A 26,256-nucleotide genomic window follows, 5' to 3' on the forward strand; every position below is an offset into this window, starting at 1 on the left:
AAATCATATAGTATTTGTCTTTTTGTGGCTGGCTTATTTCACTAAGCATAATGTCCTCAAGGTTCATCATGTTGTAGCATAAATCAGAATTTCATTCTTTCTTAAGGAATACATTGTATATATTTACATTTTGATTTACCACATCTTTACATGTGGTGAAAATGGAACCCAGGGAGAAGAAGGGGACTGCCCAAGGCCACTCTGCAAGTGAGTGGCACAGCCCAGATAAGAATTCAGGTCTTCTGTTTCCCAGTTCTCTAATACCTCTTTCCCATCACTTCTCTCGGAGCCGTGAAGTCTTCTGGCTGGCACAGTAGCTATCACAGATCTAGAGGGAATGATTATTTTAATAGACTCCTGTGGGAAGAATAATGTCTACATCCTACTCCCTGGAACCTTGAATATGTTACATTACATGGCAAAGGAGAATTAAGTTTTCAGACTGAATTAAGGTAGCTAATCAAGCTAATTTTATTTAGTTAGTTAGTTCACAGTATTATATATTTTATTTGAGAAGAAATTATTCCTAAGAGATTCATGTCGTCCCTTGAGATAAATGGGAATTTCCAGATATTTCAAATCCAAGTTTGGGAATACAATTGGGAGAGTATGAAAATGATAAAGGGAAAAAAACTCTTGGATATCAGAGTTATCACAAAACTTAAAGGTAAGTTACGTGAATTGTATAGAGTCAAAATCAAAGTAGAAATTCCAAGAAAAATAGAAGAGGCATGTTCTACTTCCAAGAGGCATGTTCTACTTCCACAATCTGACCAAAGACTGGCAACACTGGGCTCAGGCTTTGAGCTCTGCTATCACAGGCACTTCTTAAGCCCTTAGGACAATAGGACCTTTTATAGTTTCTTTTCCAAAGAGCAATTTCAGGCCCCTCTTTAAGTCTTTATCTCTCAGACTAGATGGAGGAGTTCAGCATGGGTGTGATCACAGCGTACATCACTGAGGCTACTGCACTTGAATGTGAGCCGTGAGCAGCAGCAGAGCTACTGTACACTCCTATGCCTGTACAATAAAATAAGGAGACAACTGAGAGGTGAGATGCACAGGTGGATAATGCTTTATACTTCCCCTGAAGCTAATTTTAAAATAACGAGATTCTCCTGGATTACCTGGGTAGATTCAATGTAATCACAAGGGACTTTAAAAGTGGAAGAGAGAATCGGAAGAGAGAACCAGAGATGGCAGCATGAGAAAGACTTGGCCTGACATTGCTGGTTTTGAAGAGGGAAGTGGGCCATGAGCCAAGGCATGAGGGCAGCTTCTAGAAGCCGGAAAAAGCAAAGAAACAGATTCTCCCCACAAGCCTCCAGAAAGAAATGCAGTCCTGCCCAGTGAGACTTCCAGAACTCTGAGATAATTTTGTGCTGTTTGAAGTCACCAGATTTATGGTAATTTGTCACAGCAGGAAACTAATACAACCCCAGAGACTTTCAAAGAAATGAAACTATAATGGTGAAATTTCAGGGCCTGTAATGATAGCAAAGCATGGGCTTGGGAGGCAAAATGACTGTAATTAGTGGAAAAATTACTTTCTGTTTATCAGTTTTCTTGTCTGTGGACTGAGGATAAAGTAGTATTACTTCCAAAAAAGCATCATTGTGAAGATTTAATCTATGTAAAGAACTTGGCACAAAGTAAATCGAATTCCTTTATCATCCATGTATCCCTTGTCAACCTATCACTGCTACAATTTTGGTTGGTTATTTGATTGAGATTTATTACCCCAAGTGATTGTAACCTCCATGAAAGCAGACACCTCATCAATTTTACTTACTACTGAATCCCCACCCCTTGCACAATGCCTGGGTCATAGAAGCTATCAATAACTATTTGTTGAATGACCCATTGTCCAGTGTGACGATAATGATGATGATGGTGACTAGCTTTTATAGTTTGACGGGCAGGTGTTCACGGACATCATTTTGGCAGGGGCTGCTCAGAGCAGGAGGTTACCTTCCTCACTCTCATCTGCCCATGACAACAGTGACCCTCCCCAAGGGTCTCAGAAGCCCTGGACACTGACCCCCTTCTGTGGTAGTTTTGGGCACAGACCTGCACGATATACTCAAAGATCAAAGCCATGCTCCACAGGGTGGTGATACTGGCCAGTGTTGAGAAGACGGACAGCACCCTGAGGTTCTGGATAAACACCAGTAGGATCAGAAAGGGCAGGATTGCCAGCATGTAGAAACGAATGTCCAGGGTGGGGGTCAGCACCAGGATCTTCCTGGGTTGGCAGGTGTTGGAGGTCACATAGGCTTCTTCCACCATCTGATGTGGAACACAAGGAAGGGCAGTGTAGAGGTGCCACATTAACACAGGATGCCATTAAGTTTCAATTTCAGATAATTAACAGATAACATTTTAGTAAAAGTATGTCCCAAATATTACATAAGGACATACCTGTAGTAAAAAAAAAATATGCTGCTTATCTGAAATTCCAATTTAACTGGGTGTCATATATTTTTATTTGCCAAATCTGGTAACCCTAAATCATAGTACCCATGACTGTGACAACCAGAAACCCTTAGAATCATCAAATCTCAAGCCTGAAGGGTCCTTTTGTTATCTAGCCAAGCTCTTCTTCCGTACCAAATGGTTTTCTTTCATACATCCAGAGAATAGGAATTGATTACACAGGAATATCTTCTTCAACTTTAGATAGCCCTAAAAGTTAGAAAGTTCTGAATAGTGAGCAAAATCTGTCTGCTTGAATATTCCATCTATAATGCCTTTCATAGTTCTGGCTGTTTGAGTGCACAAAAACAAGTATGCTTCCTTTATTCCATGAAACCAAGAAAGAATGCTGTGATTGATTTATAATGCCTGTTAGGAATGCAATGAAGGCAATGTTGCAACTTGTTTGCCTTAATTTAAGTCGTCTACAGGACAACCTTGAGCTGCCTAAAGAAAAGCTCACCAACACTTTTCAGGCTAAAAATTCTCAATTATTTCTGATTGGACAGGATTGCAAGCCTCTCTTTCCGTCCTGGTTACACTCCTCAGATGTTGCTTCGGCTTCCCTATGATCCGTTTAAAGAGTGATTCCCAGGACTGAAAGAACTCCCAAGTGTAGTCTGACTAGGGAGTAGAAATGAAGCCCTCTCTTCCCATGATCCAAAAACTATAATTTTGCTAATGCAACCCTAGCAGCAGGAGGTCTGCTTTCCCCCCCTCTGCCCAGAAGGGGCCTCTTTACCTGTTGTAAATTGTCTGCCATAAACATAAAATAAACACTGCAGAAGCCCAATTGGGTGATGATTAATAAAAAGCTGACAGTGTACCTGAGAAGGAAAACAAGAGGCAGACAGAGGGAGAAACAAATTATTTTTAAATGCATTTTTTGAGACAATTATTTCTTTTACTATTTTTAGTATTTCCTCATTTTTTAATTTTGAAAAATTTGAAGTCCACAGTAAAAGTTGAAAGACTAGTATAATTAACATCCATATACTCTTTAACTAGATATACTGATTGCTAAAATTTAGCCCTAACTGCATTAAATATGTATGGATGAATGTGTTTATCCATACACACACACACACACACACACACACACACACACACGTGCATTTTTTCAGAACTACTTGAAAATTAATTGCAGATATTATAACACGTCAACCCTAAAGATCATAACATAGTCCTCCCTTAGGACTATGATGTCCAGAAAATCAACTTCAATATACTCAGATATATAGTCTATATTTTAAATAACCCAATTCTCTCCAAAGTATCTTTTATAGCTGTTTTAAAACTTTTTTTGATTCAGAATCTAATCACGCTTCATATATGGCATTCGGCTATGTTTGTTTAGTATTTTTTTTCAGGTAGAGCTGCCCTGTACATATACACCTTTTTTGTTTCCCGTGGCATTGGCTTTTTGAGAAGAGTCTAAGCCATCTGTCTTGTAGAATGTCCCACATCGTGGACTTAAGTGACTGTTTCCTCATGATTCAGAGAAGCAAGCACACACATAGGTGATACTGTGTACTTGTGTGTCATCACACTGGGAGGCACAGGATGTCCACTGTGATGGCGAATGCTAGGCCTCTCTATTGAAAGTGTACATTTCCTACGTTGCAACCTGGAGGGAAAAACTTTGAGATGCCACGAATAGCCTATCCTCCTCAACCCAAGGGTTTTAACATTCATTGACGATCCTTGCTGAATCAGTTATTTCACTGGTGGTCGCAAGGTGGTGATTTTCTAGTTCTGTCATTTCATCTAAGTTTATTAGCTAACGTCTAAGAAAGATATATTCTCCTTTCCTCTTTTTTTATCATAGGAAATTCAATTAATTATTCTCTATTTAATATATTAAACTCTGTTATTGTCGTTATTCTTTTGGATTCTTAAATTGTCCCGTATTTGGAGATGCATTTATTTATTTACTTTAATAAATTTATTAATTTTATTTATTTATTTTTCACTGCGTTAGGTCTTCCTTGCTGTGAGCGGGCTTTCTCTAGTTGCGGTGCGCAGGCTTCTCATTGCGGTGGCTTCTCTTGTTGTGGAGCACGGGCTCTAGGCGTGTGGGCTCAGTAGTTGTGGTGCATGGGCTTAGTTGCTCCGCGGCATGTGGGATTCTCCCGGACCAGGGCTTGAACCCATGTCCCCTGCATTGGCAGGCAGATTCTTAAACACTGCGCCACCAGGGAAGCCCTGCATTTATTTTTTAAGAGAAAAAAATATGTTCCTCTACTTAGGTTCTAAGGTTTAGATCCATGTTTTTCAAGACTGGGTTGTAGTAACCATTGCATCAGAATCATCTGAGGTTTATGGTAAGAATACAGAGTCCTGGCTCTCATATCAGCCTATTGAGTCAGAAGCTTGGCAGTGTCATGTGAGACTTCAGAATAGGGATTTTTTTCTCTTTATTGTTGAGATTTTCAAACATACATGAAAACAATGATAATAATTCAATGACTCCTCGTGTGCTCATCCCAGGTTCAACAATTAACTTTTTGCCAATCCTCTTCCATCTATTCCTTCACCCCCACTGCACACAAGCTTATTTTGTTGGTGTATTTGAAGCGAACTGGAGATGTCAAGTCATTCCACCTGTAAATAATTCAGTATGCAGCTTTAATGGGCTAGAATTTAAATAAAATATAACCATCATGTCCTTAATCACCTCTTACAAAACTAACAATAATTTCTTATATCACTTAATATTCCATCCATAGTCAGATTTTTCCAATTTTTTCAAAAATGTCTATTTCACAGTTGGTTTCTAAACAAGTCTATTCATTGCATTTTGTAATTAAGTCTCAAGTTTTTTAATCTGCTATATTCTCCTTGCCTTATTTATTTTTTCCCTTGCAACTTTAATTTTTTTGGTTGGTGTTGAAGATACCAGAAAATTGCCCTGTAGTATGTTTCACTTTCTAGATTCAGATGATGAATTCATAATGTCGTTTATCTTGTTCTTCTATCCCCTGTGTTTCCTGTAAACTGATATTAGATCTAGTGGTTTGATAAGACTGAGGTTCTTCATTTATCTTTCTGGCAAGGGTATTTCAGAGGTGGTTCTCTGTACTCCCTACTGTATCCTATTATAAGACACATCATGTCCACTTGTCCCATGTCTAGACATGAGTCGATGACTACATGGGGTCAGGTGATGCCAGTGTATTCTTGCTTTATAGTTTTCCAATGACCTTTCACAATGAGCATCAATTGATGACTGTTGCTTATGTGGAATAGGTAATTTTTAATCAAACTCCCCAGGTATTTCTTAGCATACTAAAAATTACAAATCATTCGTTTAAATAAAATAGTTTCCCAATTCTTTCTCAGCTGCTGGGTCTCCAGAGAAATGGCACAGTATAGTGGATGAGAGCTGAATGTTCTGGATTTCAGTCCTTGCTCTGATCCCTGGGTAACTTGAGCAGCCTTACTGTTCTATCTGGTCTTCATTTTCCTCTACTTGAATAGGCATGGATATAGTGATCTCCAAGGAGTCTTCCTGCCTGAAAGTTTTATTCAGGGTGTCATCAGAAGCTGATAAATCTTCGTGAGAAAGGATGGACAATTGCGAGATCTCTATTATTACTGCCCCGTGCCTTTCCTGTCTGACAATCAGAGTGACTCCTGATTGGGAGATCAGTGACCTACTGACATTCCCAAGAGAGGAGCTGCAGGAAGGATCTTGGCAGGTGAGGGACTAACTCCTGAGGGGCTCTGCTGGGAAAGGCTAACATGTTAGGTGCTTGGTCAAAACTCTGCTTCACCAGTATCTATACCTGTGACCTTGGACACATTATTCTGTCTCTGTGAGCCTTTATCACCATATTTCCTCCCAATAAAGATATACCTGCCTACCTCACAAGGTCATAGAGATGATCAGAGGAGATCAGACAGAGAAGAGCATTCTGTACACCATAAACTTTTTATCCAGCGAGGGTTACAACCTAAATGTTCACCATTAGGGGAAGGACTAAATAAAACCACAGGATCGGGCTTCCCTGGTGGCGCAGTGGTTGGGGGTCCGCCTGCCGATGTGGGGGGCACGGGTTCGTGCCCTGGTCCGGGGGGAACCCCCATGCCGCGGAGCGGCTGGGCCCGTGGGCCGTGGCCACTGAGCCTGCGCGTCCGGGACCTGCGCTCTGCAATGGGAGGGGCCACGACAGTGAGAGGCACGCGTACCGCAAAAAAAAAAAAAAAAACCCCACAGGATCCATCTATACTGGGGAAACATCGTGAGCCTTACAAAATAATGAGGTCAATCTCTATGTCCCAATGTGGAAAGAAATTAATCATATTATTAGATGAAAGAGCAAATTTGCAAAAAATATTCCAATTAATATACAAGAAAATACAAAACAATATATATATTTCCATTTGTACACATATATACAGAGAAAAAGTACATGCAGAGAAAAAGTCTAGAGGAATGTTTACTAACTAGATATCAGTGATTACTTCTTGGGTGAAGAGTGGGATGGGGGATGGAGCTACCAGGGGAGATTCTCTATATTGTTCAATAGTTTTCAACAAGAACATATTCATTTAAAACTTGTGTTACTAGAAATAAAGAAAAAACAGGTGAGGATTATTATTATTGTTGTTGTTATTACTACTACTACTGTGACATCTATGACTACTACCTTCCCCACACTGAGTGGGTCCTCAGCCAGGCACTTGGGCAGGTTTCGAGGCTGTACATCATGGCCTCTCCATAGTTCACAAAAGTCTTTTGCAGTCTAGGGAAAGGACAAGCAATGAATAACTTAAAACATTTTTTTTTTAAAGTACAATGTACTTCCAAAGTGAGTAATTATTATATATTCATGTATTAATATGGGACATTCTGGTAATTTTCTAGCAAATTATACTAGTATAATTTTTATACTATTTTTATAATGGTATACTTTTAAAAGTTTCAGAATTCTGCCTTTTTTGTGTAGTTGTCTTTTTTAACACTAATATTTAAGTGGATATTATTATTATTATTTAGGTAGACAGTAGCTGTGAATTGATTAGGTCTGCAAACAAGGGCAGAGAGGATACGAAAGTTGTGAGGTGTGCACACCTGGTTAGAGGGAGGAGAAGGGAGGGGGACGGGGTATGAGTATGGCCAAGACAGTGGTTCTGTCTTTTCTGGACTTACATTCCCTTCCTCCCACTGTTGAGGGTGTTGGAACATTTGGGATGCTTGCCCTGGACCAGACACCATGCAAAGGTAATCTTTAGCCTCCTGCCCAGCACCCCTATAGGATGTGACACCCCAGTTCCAGCCTATCCCTCTTCCTTCATCCCTCCTTCCCTAGGTGGCCGGCCCTTCCTAAGGGACAGGAAGGCCCTGCTGAGGACTGTCAACAGAGCAAGTGGGAGCAAGTTGCCCAGGTCCCTGGAGTTAATTGCATGACTCAGGGGAGTAGCTTGGAGAGGGAAAGGGCCCCAGGCTTGTCAGGGACTAGGGTTTAAGTCCCAACACACCCCCTTAGATGGCTGGGAGACCTTGAGCAAGTCTCTTGATACTTCCAGGCTTCAGTTTTTTTACATACAGTCTGGGTTTTGGGGAGGAGCCAGTAAGAGATGAATATGGTGACGCACTGAGGACACGGCATGATGCTTCTGTTTTTATTATTACTCAGTGTGCTTGGCATATGAAATATAGACGAGGTCACATTGCATAGGACTGGCAAATACATTACTCTGAGGATTGCAAATTCAAAAGCAATGGGGATCAGAAAGGTATCAGTAATGTGGTGAGAAGTGCTGGATATGAGACAGAATAGGGGATAGTGGAGACAGTATCCTAGGCTCTGGTACAGGTCTTGCTCCAAAAGGAGTTGATCAGGATGTGGCTCCAGCTGAATGATGAAGGAATGAAGCCGCAGAGGTGGCAGAGTGTCTGATTGGCAAGAAGGTACAGATTTTTTTTTATGTGAAATCTACAGGTTTTTAAACACTGGCAAAAAGCAAAAAACCAAGGGACTTCCCTGGTGGTGCAGTAGTTAGGACTCTGTGCTCCCAATGCAGGGGGCCTGGGTTCGATCCCTCATCGGGAAACTGGGTCCCACATGCATGCTGTAACTGGGAATTCACATGCCACAACTAAGGAGCCCATGGGCCGCAACTGAGGAGCCCGCCTGTTGCAACTAAGACCCAGCACAGCCAAATAAATAAATAAATAATTTTAAAAACCCAGTAGAAGTCCTCCCAAATATATCTGAAAACCATTGTCAGCTCTTAGGCCATGGGTCTATAACCTCTGTATTAGAGAGAAAAAAAAAAAGGAAAAACAAATAATCAAAAGCAAAAATCAGGAAAAGGTTGTCATAAATGACAGAGATGTTGGAAACCTGCACAGTGATAAAATGGTCCTGGCAGGCTTGAGGGAAGAAAAAGATTTGCAGATAGGTTAAGGGGTAGAGTGAGACAGGTCTTAGAATACTGGCTCTGCCTCTTCCTAGCTGTGTGACCTTGAGCAAGGCATTTAACTCACCTAAGCTTCAGTTTAATCATCTATAAAATGGGAAAAATAGTGCCTACCATAAAATTTTACTGTAAGGAATAAATAAAAGAAGACTTGCAAAGCTCTTGCCATGTACCTGGCACAATGTAATTGTGCAATAAATTTAATTGCTGAATGAGTAAATGCTCTTAACAGTGTTTCGTGGGCTGGAAAGTACCACACAAGTTAGGTGTGATTGATATATACTCCAGATGCACCTATTTGGGTTATGATAATTTGACTTTATGAGGAGCTTCATTTAATATCCCTACTTTGACTCATGAGGACTTTCTCCACATCTATGAGGACATATTTAGATTTGCCTGCCTTGGGAGAAGCTGAGCCCTGTGGACAGAAAGCCATAATCCTATTGGCTGTAAAGAATTGCTAATCACCATGAATTGCTAGTTTATAAATATGAAATTTTCAGCATTGTTTGTTTTCACTGCATTTGTCTTTTCCTTCTGGAATTTTGTTTTGCATTACAGTTTTAAATATATAAGCGTTGAGTGTTATATGTATACTTTATTAGGGATTGAAGTGAATGACCCCTGTATTAGGGATATCCCTAATATCCCTGTGAGCTATTCATCTCATTGTTAACTATGTTTTTTTACTGTTACTAACTTGTCCCAAGAAGGGTTTACCTGGAAGAAATTCCCCTTCGAAGGTGTATGTATTGGAGTTGGGGGGAGATGGGGGTGGGGAGATTAAGAGGAAAAGAAAGACATCTTAAGTATCTCGCATATTCATGAATATGTATGAGCACATTTGCATCCTTTATCCCTTTTGATTTCTCTAGATGGGGATATTTGGGCTCAGAGAGTTCAGGAGATTGGCAAAGTTGTCCAGCTAGTTAGCAGCAGAGTTGGGTCCAGACCTAGGAGTTCCCAGGTGGGATTTTAATCACTCCCTCCACCGCCTCTGCAGTATCTAGAGGAGCAGGGGTGGTGGCCTGGAGAGGGGGCCAGCTAATTGGGTCAGCGATCCAGGGAAACTTAGCACACCCTGAGATGGAACCCGGCACCAAGTGACAGAGAAGCAGGACTCTCACCTCTGACTTAGGCGGTGAGCACAGTTCAACAGGATGACCATGCAGTGCACAGTGAGGATCCCGATGGCAAGCAGGCTGAAAGGACCGACCTGGAGGGGAAAGGAGACGTGGGCACAGTGAGCCACAGGTGGATTGCTCCCATACCTGGCCCTCTCCCTGCCTGGGTGCTAGGGTCCCTCTCATAATAGAGATTTAGGGATGAGAGCCCCTGCCTGAATGTCCTTGTGCCCCCAGATGCTCTGGCCTGAATACCCTTCTTGGCATCACTGCAAAGTGGCTGCCCAACCTGTGCTACAATACTTCCAGTAACAGAGAGCTCACTACCTCCCAGACAGCCCATGCCTTTCCTCATCGGCCTTTAGTTCCGCTTCTAGATCTCTCATTCCTTCTCACACCCCAGCCCTTACCTCCTCCAAGATGCTTGAAGACCAAGGTTCCTTTTAGGGATTGGCTTCCTTCTTTTAGTACAAAGTTATCAAAAGGGGCACTACTGATATTTTGGGCCAGCTGATTTTTGTTGCTGCAGGGGGCTGTCCTATACATTGTGGGATATTTAGCACCATCACTGGCCTCCACCCACTGGATTTCAGAAGCACTCCCTCCCCCTCCTCTCCAAGTTGTGGCAACCAAGAATGTCTCCAGACATTGTAAACGTCTTTGGGTAAGGGGGGTGCAAAATTACCCTCAGTTGAGAATCACTGCTCTCGTATGTCTACTTTCCATGTCCCTTTTATTTTTATAACTAAAAATTGTATGCATTTAAGGTGAACAACATGATTTGATATACATACACAGAGAAATGATGACTAGAGTCAAGCTCATGAACAAGTCTCCTCCTCACAGTCTCCATTTTTTTTATGTGTGATGAGATTAAAAAGCAGGGCTCATCATTCATCATTATCTCCCAGATGTGATCACAACAGCACAGAGCAAAGAGGGACTCTCTCACCCTCTTTGTGCTGGACACCTGTGACTTTATAGATGTGACCTGTGCTAATATCACAAAGAAATTTGAGAGATGAAGAGCACCACTAGATTGCACCAGGATGTAGCCTCCCTATAGCAGAGACTCTTTTGTCTTGTTTATATCTATATTCCCAGGGCTTAAGAATAGTAGGTGCTCAATATATATTTCTCAAATGAATCATGAGTACAGGTTCTGATGGGAGATGGAGGGTAAAGAAATCAACTAATAAGTCTTTGGAACCAAAAATCAAAGGATAAAAGAGTTATCTTAAAAAGCAAAGACCACACTGGCAAAGAGAATTTGGTTGAGGGCCATGTGGTAATAATGCTCTTCAGAAGTTCTAGAACCCTGAGAATTCTAAAGGGGAACTTCCCATCTCTGGGTTGGAACTGATTCAGATTGGAAGTCATGTCAGTAGCCAGGGTCTCAATGTGACTTTTTTAGACATGAGGGCCACTTTGCAGGCCTGGAGAGAAGGAGAAATTCGTTTCCACTAAATGGAAATAATCTATCTATTCAATTCCATGGACACAAACTGGGACTTCAAGTGTGCCAGTCTCTATAGCAGGTATTGTGGGGAGGTGTAAAGATGAATTAGAGAGCCCTCAGAGCTTTCAGGTAAGTGAGGAAGATAGGTATTTTTCAAAATAAGCATGTTTCATCTTTGTAAGTGCTGGGAGGATTCCAGGTTAGGTAGATATAAGTTCTAGAAAAACACAAGGTGAAAGAATTTTAATCGGAAACAGTCAAATTTTACAGAGGAGGTGGAGTTCAAAAGACAGAAATAAGGGAGGAGGTAACAACATAAGCAAGAAGACAGAGGTGGGAGGGCACAGGAAGTGTCAGGGGATTGGTAGAGAATTCGTTATCCTCATCTTCCAAGCCACTTTCTCACCATCAATCACAAACAGGAGTCACACACTCAAATGCCTGGCGGGGCCAGGCTGCTGATATAAATGAATGAAATAACAAGGATATAATCCTAGGGAGCTGGGAGAACTGTGGCAAAGTAGATTCTGCATCAGTATGCGAGTATGGTGAGTCTTTAAGACCAATAGTGGGGAAGGGGAACTGGATGGAGGTGGTCAAAAGGTACAAACTTCCAGTTACGAGATAAAAGGTACTGGGGGTGTATTGTACAACACAATGACTGTAGTTAACACTGCTATATGGTATATTTGAGAGTTGCAAAGAGAGTAGATCCTAAAAGTTTTCATCACAAGGAAAAAACATCTATTTTTGTAACTCTATGGGGAGATGGATGTTAACTAAATTTATTGTGGCAATCATTTTGTAGTATACGTATGTCAAGTCATTATGCGGTACACCTTAAATTTATACAAAGCTGTATGTCAATTATATCTCAATAAAACTGGAAAAAAAAAAAAAAGAATGGCTTGTCTCCTCCAGGCATGCTCCATTTAGCTCTGGGTTGGCTCCAGTGGACTGATGCCAATAGGCTCATTTCCTATTCCAAAGGGTGACCCCCTAAGCAATAGGCTTATTGCCCATTGATAAACAGTACTAAGGCCTTAGGGACCCACCAACCCTTTCCCCCAAATGGGTAGACCTGGTCCCCATTGCACAGGTCCATCTTACCAATAAGCCGGCATTTTTCATGGCCAGAGGAAGTCCCAGGAGCCCCGTGCCAATGTTGCATTTCAATAAGTGAATCAAGGTTTGCATAATCCTGTAGGGGGAGCATAAGGCAACAAAAGGGTATGTTAGCGGAGGGAAAGGAGACGCAACTGCTCAGGCTTCTTTCAGCCTCTCCAGGCACCCTGTGGTGGGAAGACAAAACCAGATGAAGGACACTCTGGTTTAACTCTTAGTTCCCAGGATCTGTTCTGGAACCTCTGATCAAGGGCTGGTGCTTGTTCAGGTGACTCAACAAATATTTAACACACACTAGACTCTAAAGAAAAAGTTAATAACCATTGCTACTATTCTGGATAACTCCCTAGTACCAGTTTATTCATCAATGCATTCAACGATTTCTTTCGTGATAGTTTCACTCAAAATGTATTGAGACCTACTAGATGTTTGGCATTTAGATAGACAATGGAAAAAATAATAAGAATTTTCTCAATTTACAGGTAATTATCGCTGCCCAGTCATTTATTAATTCATTCACTAGAGAAACAACCGTCTGCCACCACATATGGAGTATTTATTGGTTCTAGTTCACTCTTTCATCCATTTACTCAACAATATTCACTGCAAACTTATTCCATGCTATGCACTGGATACAATTTAATAGCAGTTGCTAAACGTGTGTATAGAACACTTACTATGTGCCTGGCAGGGTGCTAGATACCAGGGTTCTAAATGTTCTCCACACCAGTGCTGGCAGCGCCTGCTCAGGCACCACCAGTCCACTAGGGAGGGGGAATGTGGAACAGGATCTTGAGAAGAGAATCAGAAAGGAATTGAAATGAAAAGTTGACTGCAAAGGACTGAACTGCGGTAGGACCACTGGATTCTGAGTTCTAGCTCTGCCATTAACCGACTGTGTTTGATCACTATTTTGGGAAGGCCCCTCGGCTGCTTACATCTTCTCTTTGTTCATCTTGACCTGCCTACCTCCCAAGGATATAATAAGAATCAGAAGAGGTAATGACGTAATGAATCTTGGAATTGTGAAGGGCTTCACAGATGTGAGGCATCATCACCATCAACATCATTATCATCATCATCCTCATCACCACCACCACCTTTGGTTTGGCCTTATGGTGCTCACCTGTTTGAAACGGCTTCCTAAAGAGGAGGCTTCCTAAAGAGGAGGCAGAGCTGGGGTGATAGAAAAAAGGCAAGCAAGGGCTGGTTTAAGCAGGTAGTGGGGCCCCCTCCTCCTGTAACAAAAGGTACCTGGAGGAGGTCATTGGAGGCACCTCCTTGTGCAGCCTTTGGACTGTCTGGAGGCAGCCCGGAGGGTGGAAATAAACTGACCAAGGTCATATGGCGAGTCAGGGCTCACGCCTCCTGGTCTTGTCCTGTTGGTTAGGGTGTCAGGGCTGGGTCAGGTTTTGGCATTTCAGTATTGCCCAGGGAGAGGGCTGGGGCTGAGAGAAGACAGTGACTTCCTGCACCTCTGTGAGTTCAGACTTTTCACCTAAGCAAAGGGGGGGGGTGGTGGTACAAGCTGTCCCTTCACTTCCAACAGAAATTTATATTTCTTGGTAACTGCAATTTTTGAAAAATATGTCAAAGTCAAAAAAAAAAACCCACCCTATTTAAAACAATCTTTTGTCAATTCTTTGATAGTAATTTCTCCACAAGATGTGCCCCCTTCCTGTTCTCCATCCCTCCATCTCTCATTTCTTTCCTACAGCAGCGTCTTGCCCAAGCTGATCAAATCTCTTGGGAAGGGTGAGATAAGGGTTTGGAGAAAACATGGCACCTCAGTTAACAGCATCATAGATCAGGGCTATGAGGAGTAAAACACATGTTGGGAGCTCCCAGGGACTTAAAAAAAGTTCCTATTTTTTTTTCCTTGAAAAATGATACATTGTCATTATAAAAGGAAATACTCAAATTCCACCAATTGGAAAAAACTACTTTTAACACTTTAACATTCCTCTAGGCATCCTTACTTGTCTATAAATGCACACAGATTGTACACAAGGAGAACCATTATAATACTGTATTTTAATTTTCTTTATGACTAGTATGTCCTACATATTTTCACACAACCATAGATTTCCTTCATCACTCCTAATGGCTGTATTGTATCCCACTATGTGTATCATACTTTAAATAATCTCTCGTTGTTTCTCAATTGTCAGTATTACAACCAGATCTGAGGTTAAGATCTGGCTTCAGTAAAATTATCATTCATACCTGCATTATTATCTCCTTAGGAAAAATTCCTGGAAGTGGTATAACTGATCAAAGGATTTATTTATTTATATTTACTTACACTTAAAAAAGCCCTAAGTAGGGGAATTCCCTGGTGGCGCAGTGGTTAAGAATCCACCTGCCAATGCAGGGGACACAGGTTTGATCCCTGGTCCGGGAAGATTCCACATGCCACAGAGCAACTAAGCCTGTGCGCCACCACTACTGAGCCCGCGTGCCACAACTACTGAAGCCCACAAGCCTAGAGCCCGTGCTCCGCAACAAGAGAAGCCACTGCAATGAGAAGCACGTGCACTGCAACGAAGAGTAGCCCCGGCTCGCTGCAACTAGAGAAAGCCCACGTGCAGCAACGAAGACCCAATGCAGCCAAAAAAAAAAAAAAAAAAAGCCCTAAGTAACACAGTATGAAATTCAAAAGGTAAAACAAACTAAAAAAGAACCCAAAAAAACCTTATGTAGTGAACATAAATGTCTCTTCTATCTCTGCCTCTCATTCTCCCAATTCTCGTAGCCAGAAGCAGCCACTACAGCCAGTTGTTTGTGTGTGTACTTTAAAAGAAAGAATAGGCCAAATAAGTATTTGTATGTTTTATATAAATATGTGTTAGGATTCGACATATATTACAATATTGCCATCTAGAAAGGTACTAGCTTAATTCTTCCCAAAAGGACACGACAGAGGGCGTTTCCTGACATCCTTTCAACACTGGGTATTGTCATTTACAATCTCTCTATACCATGGATATTATCTGATCTGATTACTAAATAATAGTCTGATTGGCAATACAGCCCTGGGGAAAAGAGCCACATGTCTGAGTTTATGGGAGTAAAAGTAGGGACATGGGTCTAGGAGGTGAACTTCTATTTCCTGGATGGGTTTGTATGAGGAAGGGAGAGGGAGGCTGGTGGGTGGGGAGAGAGGGAGAGAGGGAGAGGGAGAGAGAGAGAGAGTATGAATGATAGCAGAAGTCGACAGAGAGGCAAGCAGCTTGAAACTGCTGAAGAAAGAACAGTCAGCCTGAGATAGAAAATTGTTGTGGGAATAGAGAAGCTTACGTTGGGGACTTCCCTGGTGGCCCAGGGGTAAGACGCCACTTTCCCAACGCAGAGGGCCCGGGTTTCATCCCTGGTCAGGGAACTAGATCCCGCATGCTGCAACTAAGAGTTTACATGCCACAACTAAGAAGTCCGCATGCCACAACTAAGATCCCAGAGCGCCGCAACTAAGACCTGGCACAGGTTAAATAAATAAATTACTTAATTAAAAAAAAGAAGAAGCTCATGTTGGGGATGACTCTCTGCGATTTTGCAAAACCTGTGAAACAGGTGTAATACCCAGAGCCACATGGGTCAAACTTCTTAGATTCTGAAGGTTTCGTCTTTAATCCACGTGTCTCCTGTTCAGTGGGAATAAATGTGTTACGAAGAGAGAAGTAGGAAGTTGTGGCCCAGCTCTGTGAAGGCAGCAGTGCCTGACTGCTGTGGGCCGTGCAGCCACTTACGATAATCCATTGGCTTCCTCTTCAGGACGGACACTCTCTGAAGTGATGCTACTTCTACTCTCCGAGAGTGACTTGGACCCATCATCCAAGGACTTGGGCTCGCTGTTGTTGTCCCTTGCAAGCAATGAGATCTTCAGCATGGTGGGTAGGTGGTGGTGGCTCAGGGTTAAGGACTGTAACAGCCTTGAACCAGCCTCCCATGGGTTTTTCTCCAGAGGAACCAAGGCTGCAGCACTGAGACGCTGGCTCCTAATTCCCAAGGGTGCCTGGCCCTGGCGCTGGTGAGAGGGGGACGCTGATGTCGATTATATGCTTCACTTGGCTCTGGCGACTTACGAGAGTCTCATCTCGGGATGATTCTCAAGGCTCCTTGTGATTGCCCCCGCCACACGCTGGGACTCGCCCGGGCTTTCAGCCCCTCCCAGTTTAGCCCTTAGTGCTTTAGGGCAAAGTGAACTGTGTGACTGGGAGGAAGAAGACAGCATTGGACTGGAGGTTCTGGTGCCTGGATGTAGGGCCAGGCTCAGGGCTTGTCTGTCTTTGGTAAGGAGGAAACCAGAACTACCTCACAATGGAGGCTGCCCGGCCAATAAGGTGCTGCTGACTCGCAGGACGCAGGTGTGGCTCAACAGAGGGTAGTCTGGCTGCCGCCTTCGCTGCGTGGGGGTGGAGTGGCTTTGTTTTTAAATTGATGTGTAGTTGATTTACAATATTATATTAGTTCCAGGTGTACAACATAGTGATTCAAATTTTCTATAGATTAGCCTCTAAAGTTATTATAAAATAATGGCCATATTTCCCTGTGCTGTACAGTATATTATTTATTTTATACATAGTAGTTTGTACCTCTTAATCCCCTATCCCTGTCTCATCCCTCCCCCTTCCCCTCTCTCCATTGGTATCCACTAGTTTGTTCCCTGTATCTGTGGAGTCTCTTTCCTCACAGTTTGTTATAGTCATTCATTTGTTTTATTTTTTAGATTCCACATATAAGTGATAACATACAGAATTTGTCTTTCTCTGTCTGACTTATTGCACTAAGCATAATACCCTCCAGGTCGATCCATGCTGTTGCAAATTTTCCTTCTCTTTTATGACTAATAGTCCATTGTATATACACCAAATCTTCTTTGTCCATTCATCTGCTGATGTGCACTTAGGTTGCTTCCATCTCTTGGTATTTGTAAATAATGCTGCTATGAACATTGGGGTGTATGTATTTTTTCAAATTAGTGTTTATGTTTTCTTCAGATATATACCCAGGAGTGGAATTGCTGGATCATATGGTAATTCTGCTTTTAGTTTTTTGAGGAAGCTCCGTACTGTCTTCTATAGTGGCTGCACCAATTTACATCCCCACCAACAGTGTACAAAGGTTCCCTTTTCTTCACACACCCCCAACACTTGTTATTTGTGGTCTTATTGATGATAGCCATTCTGACAGGTGTGATGTGATACCTCATTGTGGTTTTTTTAAAAAGCATTTATTTATTTGGTTGCGCTGGGTCTTAGTTGCAGCAGGCGGGCTCCTTAATTGTGACTCGTGGGCTCCTTAGTTGTGGTGTGTGAGCTCCTTAGTTGTGGCATGCGAACTCTTAGTTGTGGCATGCATGTGGGATCTAGTTCCCTGACCAAGGATCGAATCTGGGCTCCCTGCATTGGGAGTGTTGAGTCTTATCCACTGCGCCCCCAGGGAAGTCCCTGATTGTGGTTTTGACTTGCATTTCTCTGATGATTAGCAATGTTGAACATCTTTTCATGTGCCTGCTGGCCATCTGTATGTCTTCTTTGGAAAAATAAAGATGTATATTTTTAATGGCTATTAATTTTTGCCTTTAAATATCTAATTTTTAATTCTTAATAGAATTCTGGGTTTGCCACTTACTAGTTGTGTGGCATGGCCAAGTCACTTAACCTTTCTGTGCCTTACATTCCTCATCTGTAAAATGAGTATGATAGTAATACCAATGTCAGAGCATTGTTAGGAAGATTAAATGAATTAACAGGTGTACAGCATTTAGAACAGTGCTCAGCATCTGGTAAGCACCAATAAGTTATTACTGTTGCTAATACATTTTCTAAATGGCTAGCTAGTTTTCCCAACACCATATATTGAATAATCTATCTTTTCCTCATTTTATTTGAAAGGTTTCCCTCATATTAATCAAATTTCTCTGTAGGCTTGGATATGTTTTTTTGTATTCTCCTTTTCCATTGGTTAGTCTTTTCTAATGCTAGTACCAAATTGTTTTAATTATGTAGTATATTTAATATCTGATAAGAAAGGACCACTTTACCTTTTTCATGATTTTATTTCCCCCCTCCATTAATCCTTCTAGATAACTTTAAGAATCTCCTAACCCCCTCAACCCCCCACTGAAATCTAGTTGGGTATTTTTATTGAGATTAAGTTAGATTGATAGATTATATTGGGCAAAATGGTCATATTTACAATCTGAGTTTTCCCATCTAAAGCATGCATTATGACTCTATTTATGGAAATCTTAATTTATGCCTCTTAGTAGACTTTTTCTTCACATAGATATAGCACATTTTAAAAGTTTGTTTCTAGGTGCTTTTGTTTCCTGTTGTTACATGTAGGATTTCTAATAACTCCTCTTTTATTTATTTTTATTACTATTTTTGAATTGAGGTAATTCTGATTTATAACATTATATGTTTCATGTGTACAAAATTATAACATTATATGTTTCATGTGTACAATATTAAATTTCTACTTCTCTATACACTACAGTATGCTCACCACCATAAGTTTAGTTTCCATCCATCACCATACAGTTGACACCCTTTACCCATTTTGCCCTCCCCCATCCCTCCCCCTCTGGAAACTACTGCTCTGTTCTCTATATCTATGTGTTTGTTTTTGTCCAGTTTGGTTTGTTCATTTATTTTGTTTTTGTTTGTTTATTAGTTTTTAATATTCCACATATAAGTGAAATCATAGGGTATTTGTCTTTGACTTATTTCTTTTTAAAAGATTAATTAATTGTTGGCTGTGTTGGGTCTTCACTGCTGTGCGCTGACTTTCTCTAGTTGCGGCGAGCGGGGGCTACTCTTTGTTGCAGTGCATGAGCTTCTCACTGCGGTGGCTTCTCTTGTTGCGGAGCACAGGCTCTAGGCACGTGGGTTTCAGTAGTTGTGGCACGTGGGCTCTGTAGTTGTGGCTCGCAGGCTCTGGACTGCAGTTGTGGCTCATAGCCTTAGCTGCTCCACAGCATGTGGGATCTTCCTGGACCAGGGCTTGAACCCTGTCCCCTGCATCGGCAAGCAGATTCTTAACCACTGCGCCACCAGGGAAGTCTCTGTCCGACTTATTTCACTTAGCGTAATACCCTCAAGTTCCATCCATATTGTCACAAATGGCAAGATTTTATCTTTTTTGGTGGCTTAGCAGTATTCCGTTGTATATATATATATATATATACCACTTATTCTTTATCCACTGTTTCCGTATCTTGGCTCTTGTAAATAGTAACACAGTGAACACAGGGGTTCGTTTACCTTTTTAAATTGGTGTTTTTACATTATTTGGATAAATGCCCAGAACTGGGATACATGAATCATATGGTAGGTCTGTTCTTGTAGAATCTGAAGAATCTTGGAGAATTCTGAAGAATCTGCATACTGTTTTCCATAGTGGCTGCACCAATTTACATTCCCACCAACAGTGCACAGGAGTTCCCTTTTCTCTACTTCTTCACCAACACTTGTTATTTCTTGTCCTTTTGATAACAGTCATTCTTACCAGTGTGAGGTGATTATCTCATTGTGGTTTTGATTTGTATTTTCCTTATAATTAGTGATGTTGAGCATCTTTCCATGTGCCTATTGGTCATTTGTATGTCTTCTTTGGAAAAATGTCTATTCAGCTCCTCTGCCTATTTTTTAAATGGGTTGTTTGGGTTTTGTTGTTGAGTTGTATGAGTTCTTTATATATTTTGGATATTAATCCCTTAATGAATATATCATTTCCAAGTATTTTCTCCCATTTAGTTGGTTGTCTTTTCCTTTTATTGATTGTTTCCTTTGTTGTGCGGAAGCTTTTTAGTTTTATGTAGTCCCATTTATTTTTGCTTTTGTTTCCCTTGCCTGAAGAGACATATCTAGAAAGATATTGCTAAGACTGATGTCAAGGAGGGTACTGACTCTGTTTTCTTCTAGGAGTTTTGTGTGTGTGTGTGTGTGTGTGTGTTACGCGGGCCTTTCACTTTGTGGCCTCTCCCGTGCTCCGGACGCGCAGGCTCAGCGGCCATGGCTCACAGGCCCAGCCGCTCCGCGGCATGTGGGATCTTCCCGGACCGGGGCATGAACCCATGTCCCCTGCATCGGCAGGCGGACTCTCAACCACTGCGCCACCAGGGAAGCCCCTCTTCTAGGAGTTTTATGGTTTCATGTCTCATATTCAAGTCTTTAATGCACTTTGAGTTGATTTTTGGGTATGGTGTAAGATAATGGTCTAGTTTCATTTCTTTGCATGTGACTATTTATTGACCACTATTTATTGGCCGCAGGCACAGCTACCTGTGGCCGCAGGCACAGCTGTGGTCAGGAGGCTGGAGTTGTGTGCTCCACCTCCCCTTCTACTCTTGGGTTCTCTGAAGCTGTGGTTTCGCTGCCACGGTCAAAGGGCTGGGATTGCAGGCACCAACTCTGCTGGTCCCTCAGTTCTGCCTCCTTTATGTGTTTCAGTCTACCCACCTTTAGGTATACAGATGTTTAGAATTCTCTAGTGTCCTGGTGTGTTGGGCAGAGGAGCCTTTGTTGAGTTGTGGATGTTTGACTGATTGTAGATTGAAGGGGGGAGAGAGAGAGGTAGGTCTTCACTCCATGTTGCTGATATCATTCCACTCATTTTGTTTTTTTGATGACAATTAGTATGTAGGAAAGATAATGATTTTACAGATTATATTTTAATTAATTAATTAATTAATTTTTGGCTGTGTTGGGTCTTCGTTGCTGCATGCGGGCTTTCTCTAGTTGCGGCGAGCGGGGGCTACTCTTCATTGTGGTGCACGGGCTTCTCATTGTGGTGGCTTCTCTTATTGCGGAGCACGGGCTCTAGGTGCGTGGGCTTCAGTAGTTGTGGCATGTGGGCTCAGTAGTTGTGGCTCATGGGCTCTAGAGTGCAGGCTCAGTAGTTGTGGTGTGTGGGCTTAGTTGCTCCGCGGCATGTGGGATCTTCCCGGACCAGGGCTCGAACCAGTGTCCCCTACGTTAGCAGGCGGATTCTTAACCACTGTGCCACCAGGGAAGTCCCAAAGATGCTTGTATTTATGTTTATATTTGCTCATGGTTTTTCTGTGTGCTTTGTCAGATTTTGGTATCAGAATCAGGATATCTTTGTATAAAAAGTAGGGAAGACTTTTTTCTCTCTAGGCCTGAGAAGAGTTTAAATAGCATCAGGCAGACTTGAAGGGTGGCAAGGAAATCCTGCTTTGCTCCTGAATCACCATACAGTCTCCAGAAACCCCCTCTTCAGTTCACAGCTGATTTATTACTTATAAAGAGAGGCTGTGGGGTTTCTAATTTTTTAAAATGTGTAATCCACTGGACACATTTTTCCCATTTTTACTTTAACCACCATCATTCAAAGGTCTCTCCTGGGCTCTCTACAAAGCAGTGAGGAGTGACGGTGTGGAAAGTCTTCAGTCCTGAACCCATTTGTCACTACATGTTTGATCGTCAGCAAGTTATTCAATATTTCTAAGCCTATTTCCTTATCTGAAAATGAGAACAATGACAATACATACCTCATGGTTTCATTGTAAGGATTAAATGAGATAAGCACATGCAAAACACTTAAAAAGTGCTCACTGAGGAATGGAATGATTTTCTCTGATCCTTGATTCAAAAGCAAGCTCCCAAAGTTAAAGAATCAGTAGGGGGGTAGGGAGGGGGAAGCCTGTGTGTGTATGTGTGTGTGTGTGTGTGTGTGTGTGTGTATGTAAAAACCCAGTATCAAACAATTAAAAAATTTTAATACCCCCAACACTCACACAATTCTAATAGTTGGTATCTTTAGTGTTGCTGACAATTACTAATAAGTCTCCCCAGATTGCTTTTATTGCTTATATCCATGTTGCTAAATTTCTTTCTTTCTTTCCAAGATTTAACTTTAGCCAGACTGGTCTAAATGATAAGATTAACCTGATCATCTTACACAGTAGGGACTTGTCCTTGGAGAATGAGAGTGACCATTTTTTAATAACAGAGAAAACAATCTTAAACTTAGCAAGGTTGGGTGGGGTGACAGTTGAGCCAGGTGGAGGAGACAGGGTCAGAGAGAGGAAGACCACTTTGCCAAGCCTCTGAACCAATCGGTGGAAGTCCTTTGGGTCTTTTACATTTCTGATGTAGAAATGATGACCCAGCTCTCTGGCCAGGTAGGCTGTGGACCACTGCAGAGGCTATGAGTGTCCCATCTCCCAGCAGGTACTCTGCAGACTATGGGATCTGGGTGTGGAGCTTGTGTTCATGAAGTACCTTCTGGAATCCAGCAGGTAGAAAGTAACACACAAAAACAGGAGACCAGGACTTGGGAATTGGGGCAGACACGCCCCTCACCCCTCCGTAACTTCCCTAGGCTGCAAAGGGAGGATGATGGATAAAAATAAGCAGGAAAGGGCTGTTTAAAATGGTATCTTAAACCTGAGGCTGAAACAAGCATGGGTCACTTTCCAACACCATAGAGAGTGTAATAAGAAACATCCTTACCCCCCACTAAACTACAGATCTGCCTACAACATCTCATTTATCTATATGCCTTTCCCCAATTTTAGTGATTTTAGGGAGGAGGGAGGGAGCCGTCACCACCAAGAAGGGTGAAGTGCTGTGCTGGGTTGAGGGGCTCCTGGCTGTCAGCCAAGGTCAGACATGACAAAATGCACAGGAATGTCAAGGCAGCAGGATTGAGTGGAAGCACAGTCAGATTCAGTGTTGGGAGACCCAAGTTCTACTCAAAATCCAGCTCTAATGGTGCCACCGGTGGAAAGACATACTCAGTACTCCAGAGCAGTTAGTGTCCCCCTGCCCTCAAACGGACCTATGATGGTATTAACTTAGTTGATGACCTGTCATTATTCCCCAGTGGAGAGCAGACTAGCTGGAGGACGGAGATTCTTTTCTCACTCATTAGTGTATCCCCTTTAGAGAAATGTATCAGTTAGCTTTTGCTGCATAAAAGCTTCCACATCTTATGGCTTAAGACTAAAAACATTTATTATTTCTCATAATTCTGTGGATCATCTGAGCAATATTTATGGTCCAGGCCAGCTTGACTAGGGCTGTATATAGTCTAGGATACATCACTCACGTGTCTGGAAGTCGGCAGGCTGGCTGTTCTGGGAGATGGGGCTCAACTGGGATGATTCATTTCTGCTCCACATGGTCTCTCTTCCTCCAGCAGGCTAGCCCCGGCTTCTTCACTTGGTGCTCTTATCTACACAGAGCATCACGATGAAAGTTCCACTGCATTAGCCGTCACGAAACCTCTGCTCGTGTCACATTTACTAATGTCCCATTGGCCAAAGCAAGTTACAAGGCCAAGACAAGTTTCTAGGGGTAGAGATATAGATTTCACTTCTTGATGGGAGCTGCAATGTCACATTGTCAAGAGGAATTTGTCGCCATTTTTGCAAACTATTACAAGAACTTTGAACTATGCTTGGTGTGTGGTAGGTAAGAAAGAACGCTTGTTGCAAGAATCAAGAGGTTAAAGAAAAAAAAAAAGAATCAAGCGATAAATAATGAAATAATCATTGTCCATCCCCACCCTACCCCCCACCCCCCGCCATTGGCACATCCATTTCTGTGACGACTGTCCCTTGTTGAGATCTTTGAATTGGGCCAAAACTTTATCCAGTTGTTTAGAAAGTTTATTGCCCTTGACTTAAATATGGTGGTTCCTTTCTGTCTGAGAGTTGCAGCTCACCATGGACCTGTGGATCCTGTCCATCTTGACGCTGGAGCTGTGCACACCTTGCTGGATTATGGATTATGTCCCCACTCTTAATCTTTGCTCTTTAAACAGATCTGGAAAAGAGGACACCCTTTGTCTACCAAATCACCATCAGCCTTAGCTGGCTGCACCTCCTTCTGTCAGGTGCTGCCTCTTGGATGCCCCCTGGTGGCTTCCTCTTGCATAGCCCCACTCAAGGTGTGAAATTCATCGTGTGAATTGCCAAAAACCCGAATGGAATCAAGAGCCTTCAGTGAGAGAGCTCTCAGTGTAGTGGAAAGCTAGAGACGGAAAGAAAATAAATTAAAAAAAAATTTTTTTTAAATTACCATCTAGACCTTGTAGCTGGTGAGTCCGTGCTTGTTTCACTGTGACTTGACTCAGAGAAAGGTAAAGCAGCAAAATATAGATAATGCATATAGAAGAGATTTATATCATTAAATGTCAGGTGCTGGTGGGTAAGAAGCAGTGCCATTTTCACTGAATAAAAATGGTGGAGTTGGAAAAGGTGAGAGGGTCTTCTGACTGGATCAGCTCGTCCAGGGCCTGGTAGGTCCCCATCACAAAGCCCACGAAGCCCAGGATGCTGATCAGGGCGTCCTTGATGATGGTGATGGGACTCATGCCCTCTGAGTAGTAGGTGGTGATCTCCAGGAGGGGTGGGATGATGAGGGCCAGCGCACTGCTGCTCAGGGAGCCCACCAGAGAGAGGACCAGGTCCAGGCGGGGGATGAGGATGGCCAAGATGCCTGCGGGAGATGATACGGGATAGAAGGCTCTTCCCAGGCTTAGCCAAAATTTTAAAGTTTGTTTTAAAAATCTTTTTCTTAAACCATATACCAGTTGTTTCTCATACATTCAGTTACTTAAAGAAAAAGTTGAAACTCCTGTAATAACCCCAATCACAGTCACTAGAGGTTTATACATTAAAATTTTGGTGTGTCTCCTTTCAATCATTTTCAACCAATTATTGTTCAAATATATACATTCATATTGTTGGGGAGAAAAACCTTCCCTCTTACCATTCAGATTCAAGTGTTTGGGGGCCTGAGAATTTAACTGACAGTTAGGCAATTAACAGGCGGAAAGACAAAGTTTATTTAGGGCTAGGGAGCCTTCAGATGAACTGGCTCTCCAAACAAAGAAGGGGAACTGGATGGGGGAGAATTAGCTTCCATGCAAGAACAAGTGGAATGTATGACATTCTCTGATAATTTACGTAATTACTCAGTCTGTGATGATGGTTAGTCTTCTTTCTGATTGAAAATCTCCCAGAAAGGGGATTTATGGTGCCTGTATTTTTCAGAAGTTCCTGCTTAATTCAGCAAAGGAAGTTTAGATAAGGGTTTGCACCCCCTGTGGCTGCCTGTTCTAATGCTTTTAGCCTAAGATAATTTTTATGCCACAGAAGTACATTTCGAATCTCTACATGTTCAATGATTAAGCTCTTACTTAATAAATAACACTAAATAACAGTGCTGGGAACTGTCCAGCTGTTTGGAATGTGTCAATGTACAAAATAGACAAAAAAAACCCTACCTTCGTGGAACTAACATTAATAAGTAACATGACTGCAAGAACCTCTTACTTGCAAACAATTAGAATGTGAAATTATTTATAGAAAGGGGTCTTCAGTGGGAACAAGATCACAGGGTCCCTCTAAAGCAGTATTTTCTCCAGGTTTTATATACATGTCAGAAAACATCTAACAAAGAAACACTAAAAGCTAAAGTAAAGATTTTGAAATTATATATAATATATACGTATATGTGATTATATAATTATATTTTATAATTATATAATTATAATATGTAATATATAATATATATAATTATATGTTTAAATTTTTATATATAATTATATATTATTTATATATGTATATAGTTTTTTTTGTAGGCTGTTTTATAGGCCTGGGCT

At 41.8% G+C, this 26,256-nt stretch overlaps 2 protein-coding genes across 7 annotated transcripts in view; both read right to left on the minus strand.

Moving 5' to 3' along the window:
* The window catches only part of SLC36A3 (solute carrier family 36 member 3), a 47,256-nt gene that overhangs the window by 19,219 nt on the left and 1,781 nt on the right, over nucleotides 1-26,256 (minus strand). The window contains exons 2-6 of the mRNA XM_060296511.1: nucleotides 12,601-12,691; nucleotides 10,035-10,123; nucleotides 7,128-7,223; nucleotides 3,218-3,302; nucleotides 2,071-2,289 (exon numbers count right to left, since the gene is read on the minus strand). Of these exons, the coding sequence (XP_060152494.1) occupies nucleotides 2,071-2,289; nucleotides 3,218-3,302; nucleotides 7,128-7,223; nucleotides 10,035-10,123; nucleotides 12,601-12,691 (580 nt within the window). The remainder of the gene's footprint in view (nucleotides 1-2,070; nucleotides 2,290-3,217; nucleotides 3,303-7,127; nucleotides 7,224-10,034; nucleotides 10,124-12,600; nucleotides 12,692-26,256) is intronic.
* Nucleotides 23,583-26,256, minus strand: part of LOC115840783 (proton-coupled amino acid transporter 2) — a 75,507-nt gene continuing 72,833 nt past the window's right edge. For all 6 annotated transcript variants that reach the window (XM_060296506.1, XM_060296505.1, XM_060296509.1 and 3 more), the window contains one exon: nucleotides 23,583-25,088. In XM_060296506.1, the coding sequence (XP_060152489.1) occupies nucleotides 24,817-25,088 (272 nt within the window). In that variant the 3' untranslated portion in view covers nucleotides 23,583-24,816. The remainder of the gene's footprint in view (nucleotides 25,089-26,256) is intronic.

Source organism: Globicephala melas, chromosome 3, assembly GCF_963455315.2.
Source record: "Globicephala melas chromosome 3, mGloMel1.2, whole genome shotgun sequence".
NCBI lineage: Eukaryota > Metazoa > Chordata > Mammalia > Artiodactyla > Delphinidae > Globicephala > Globicephala melas.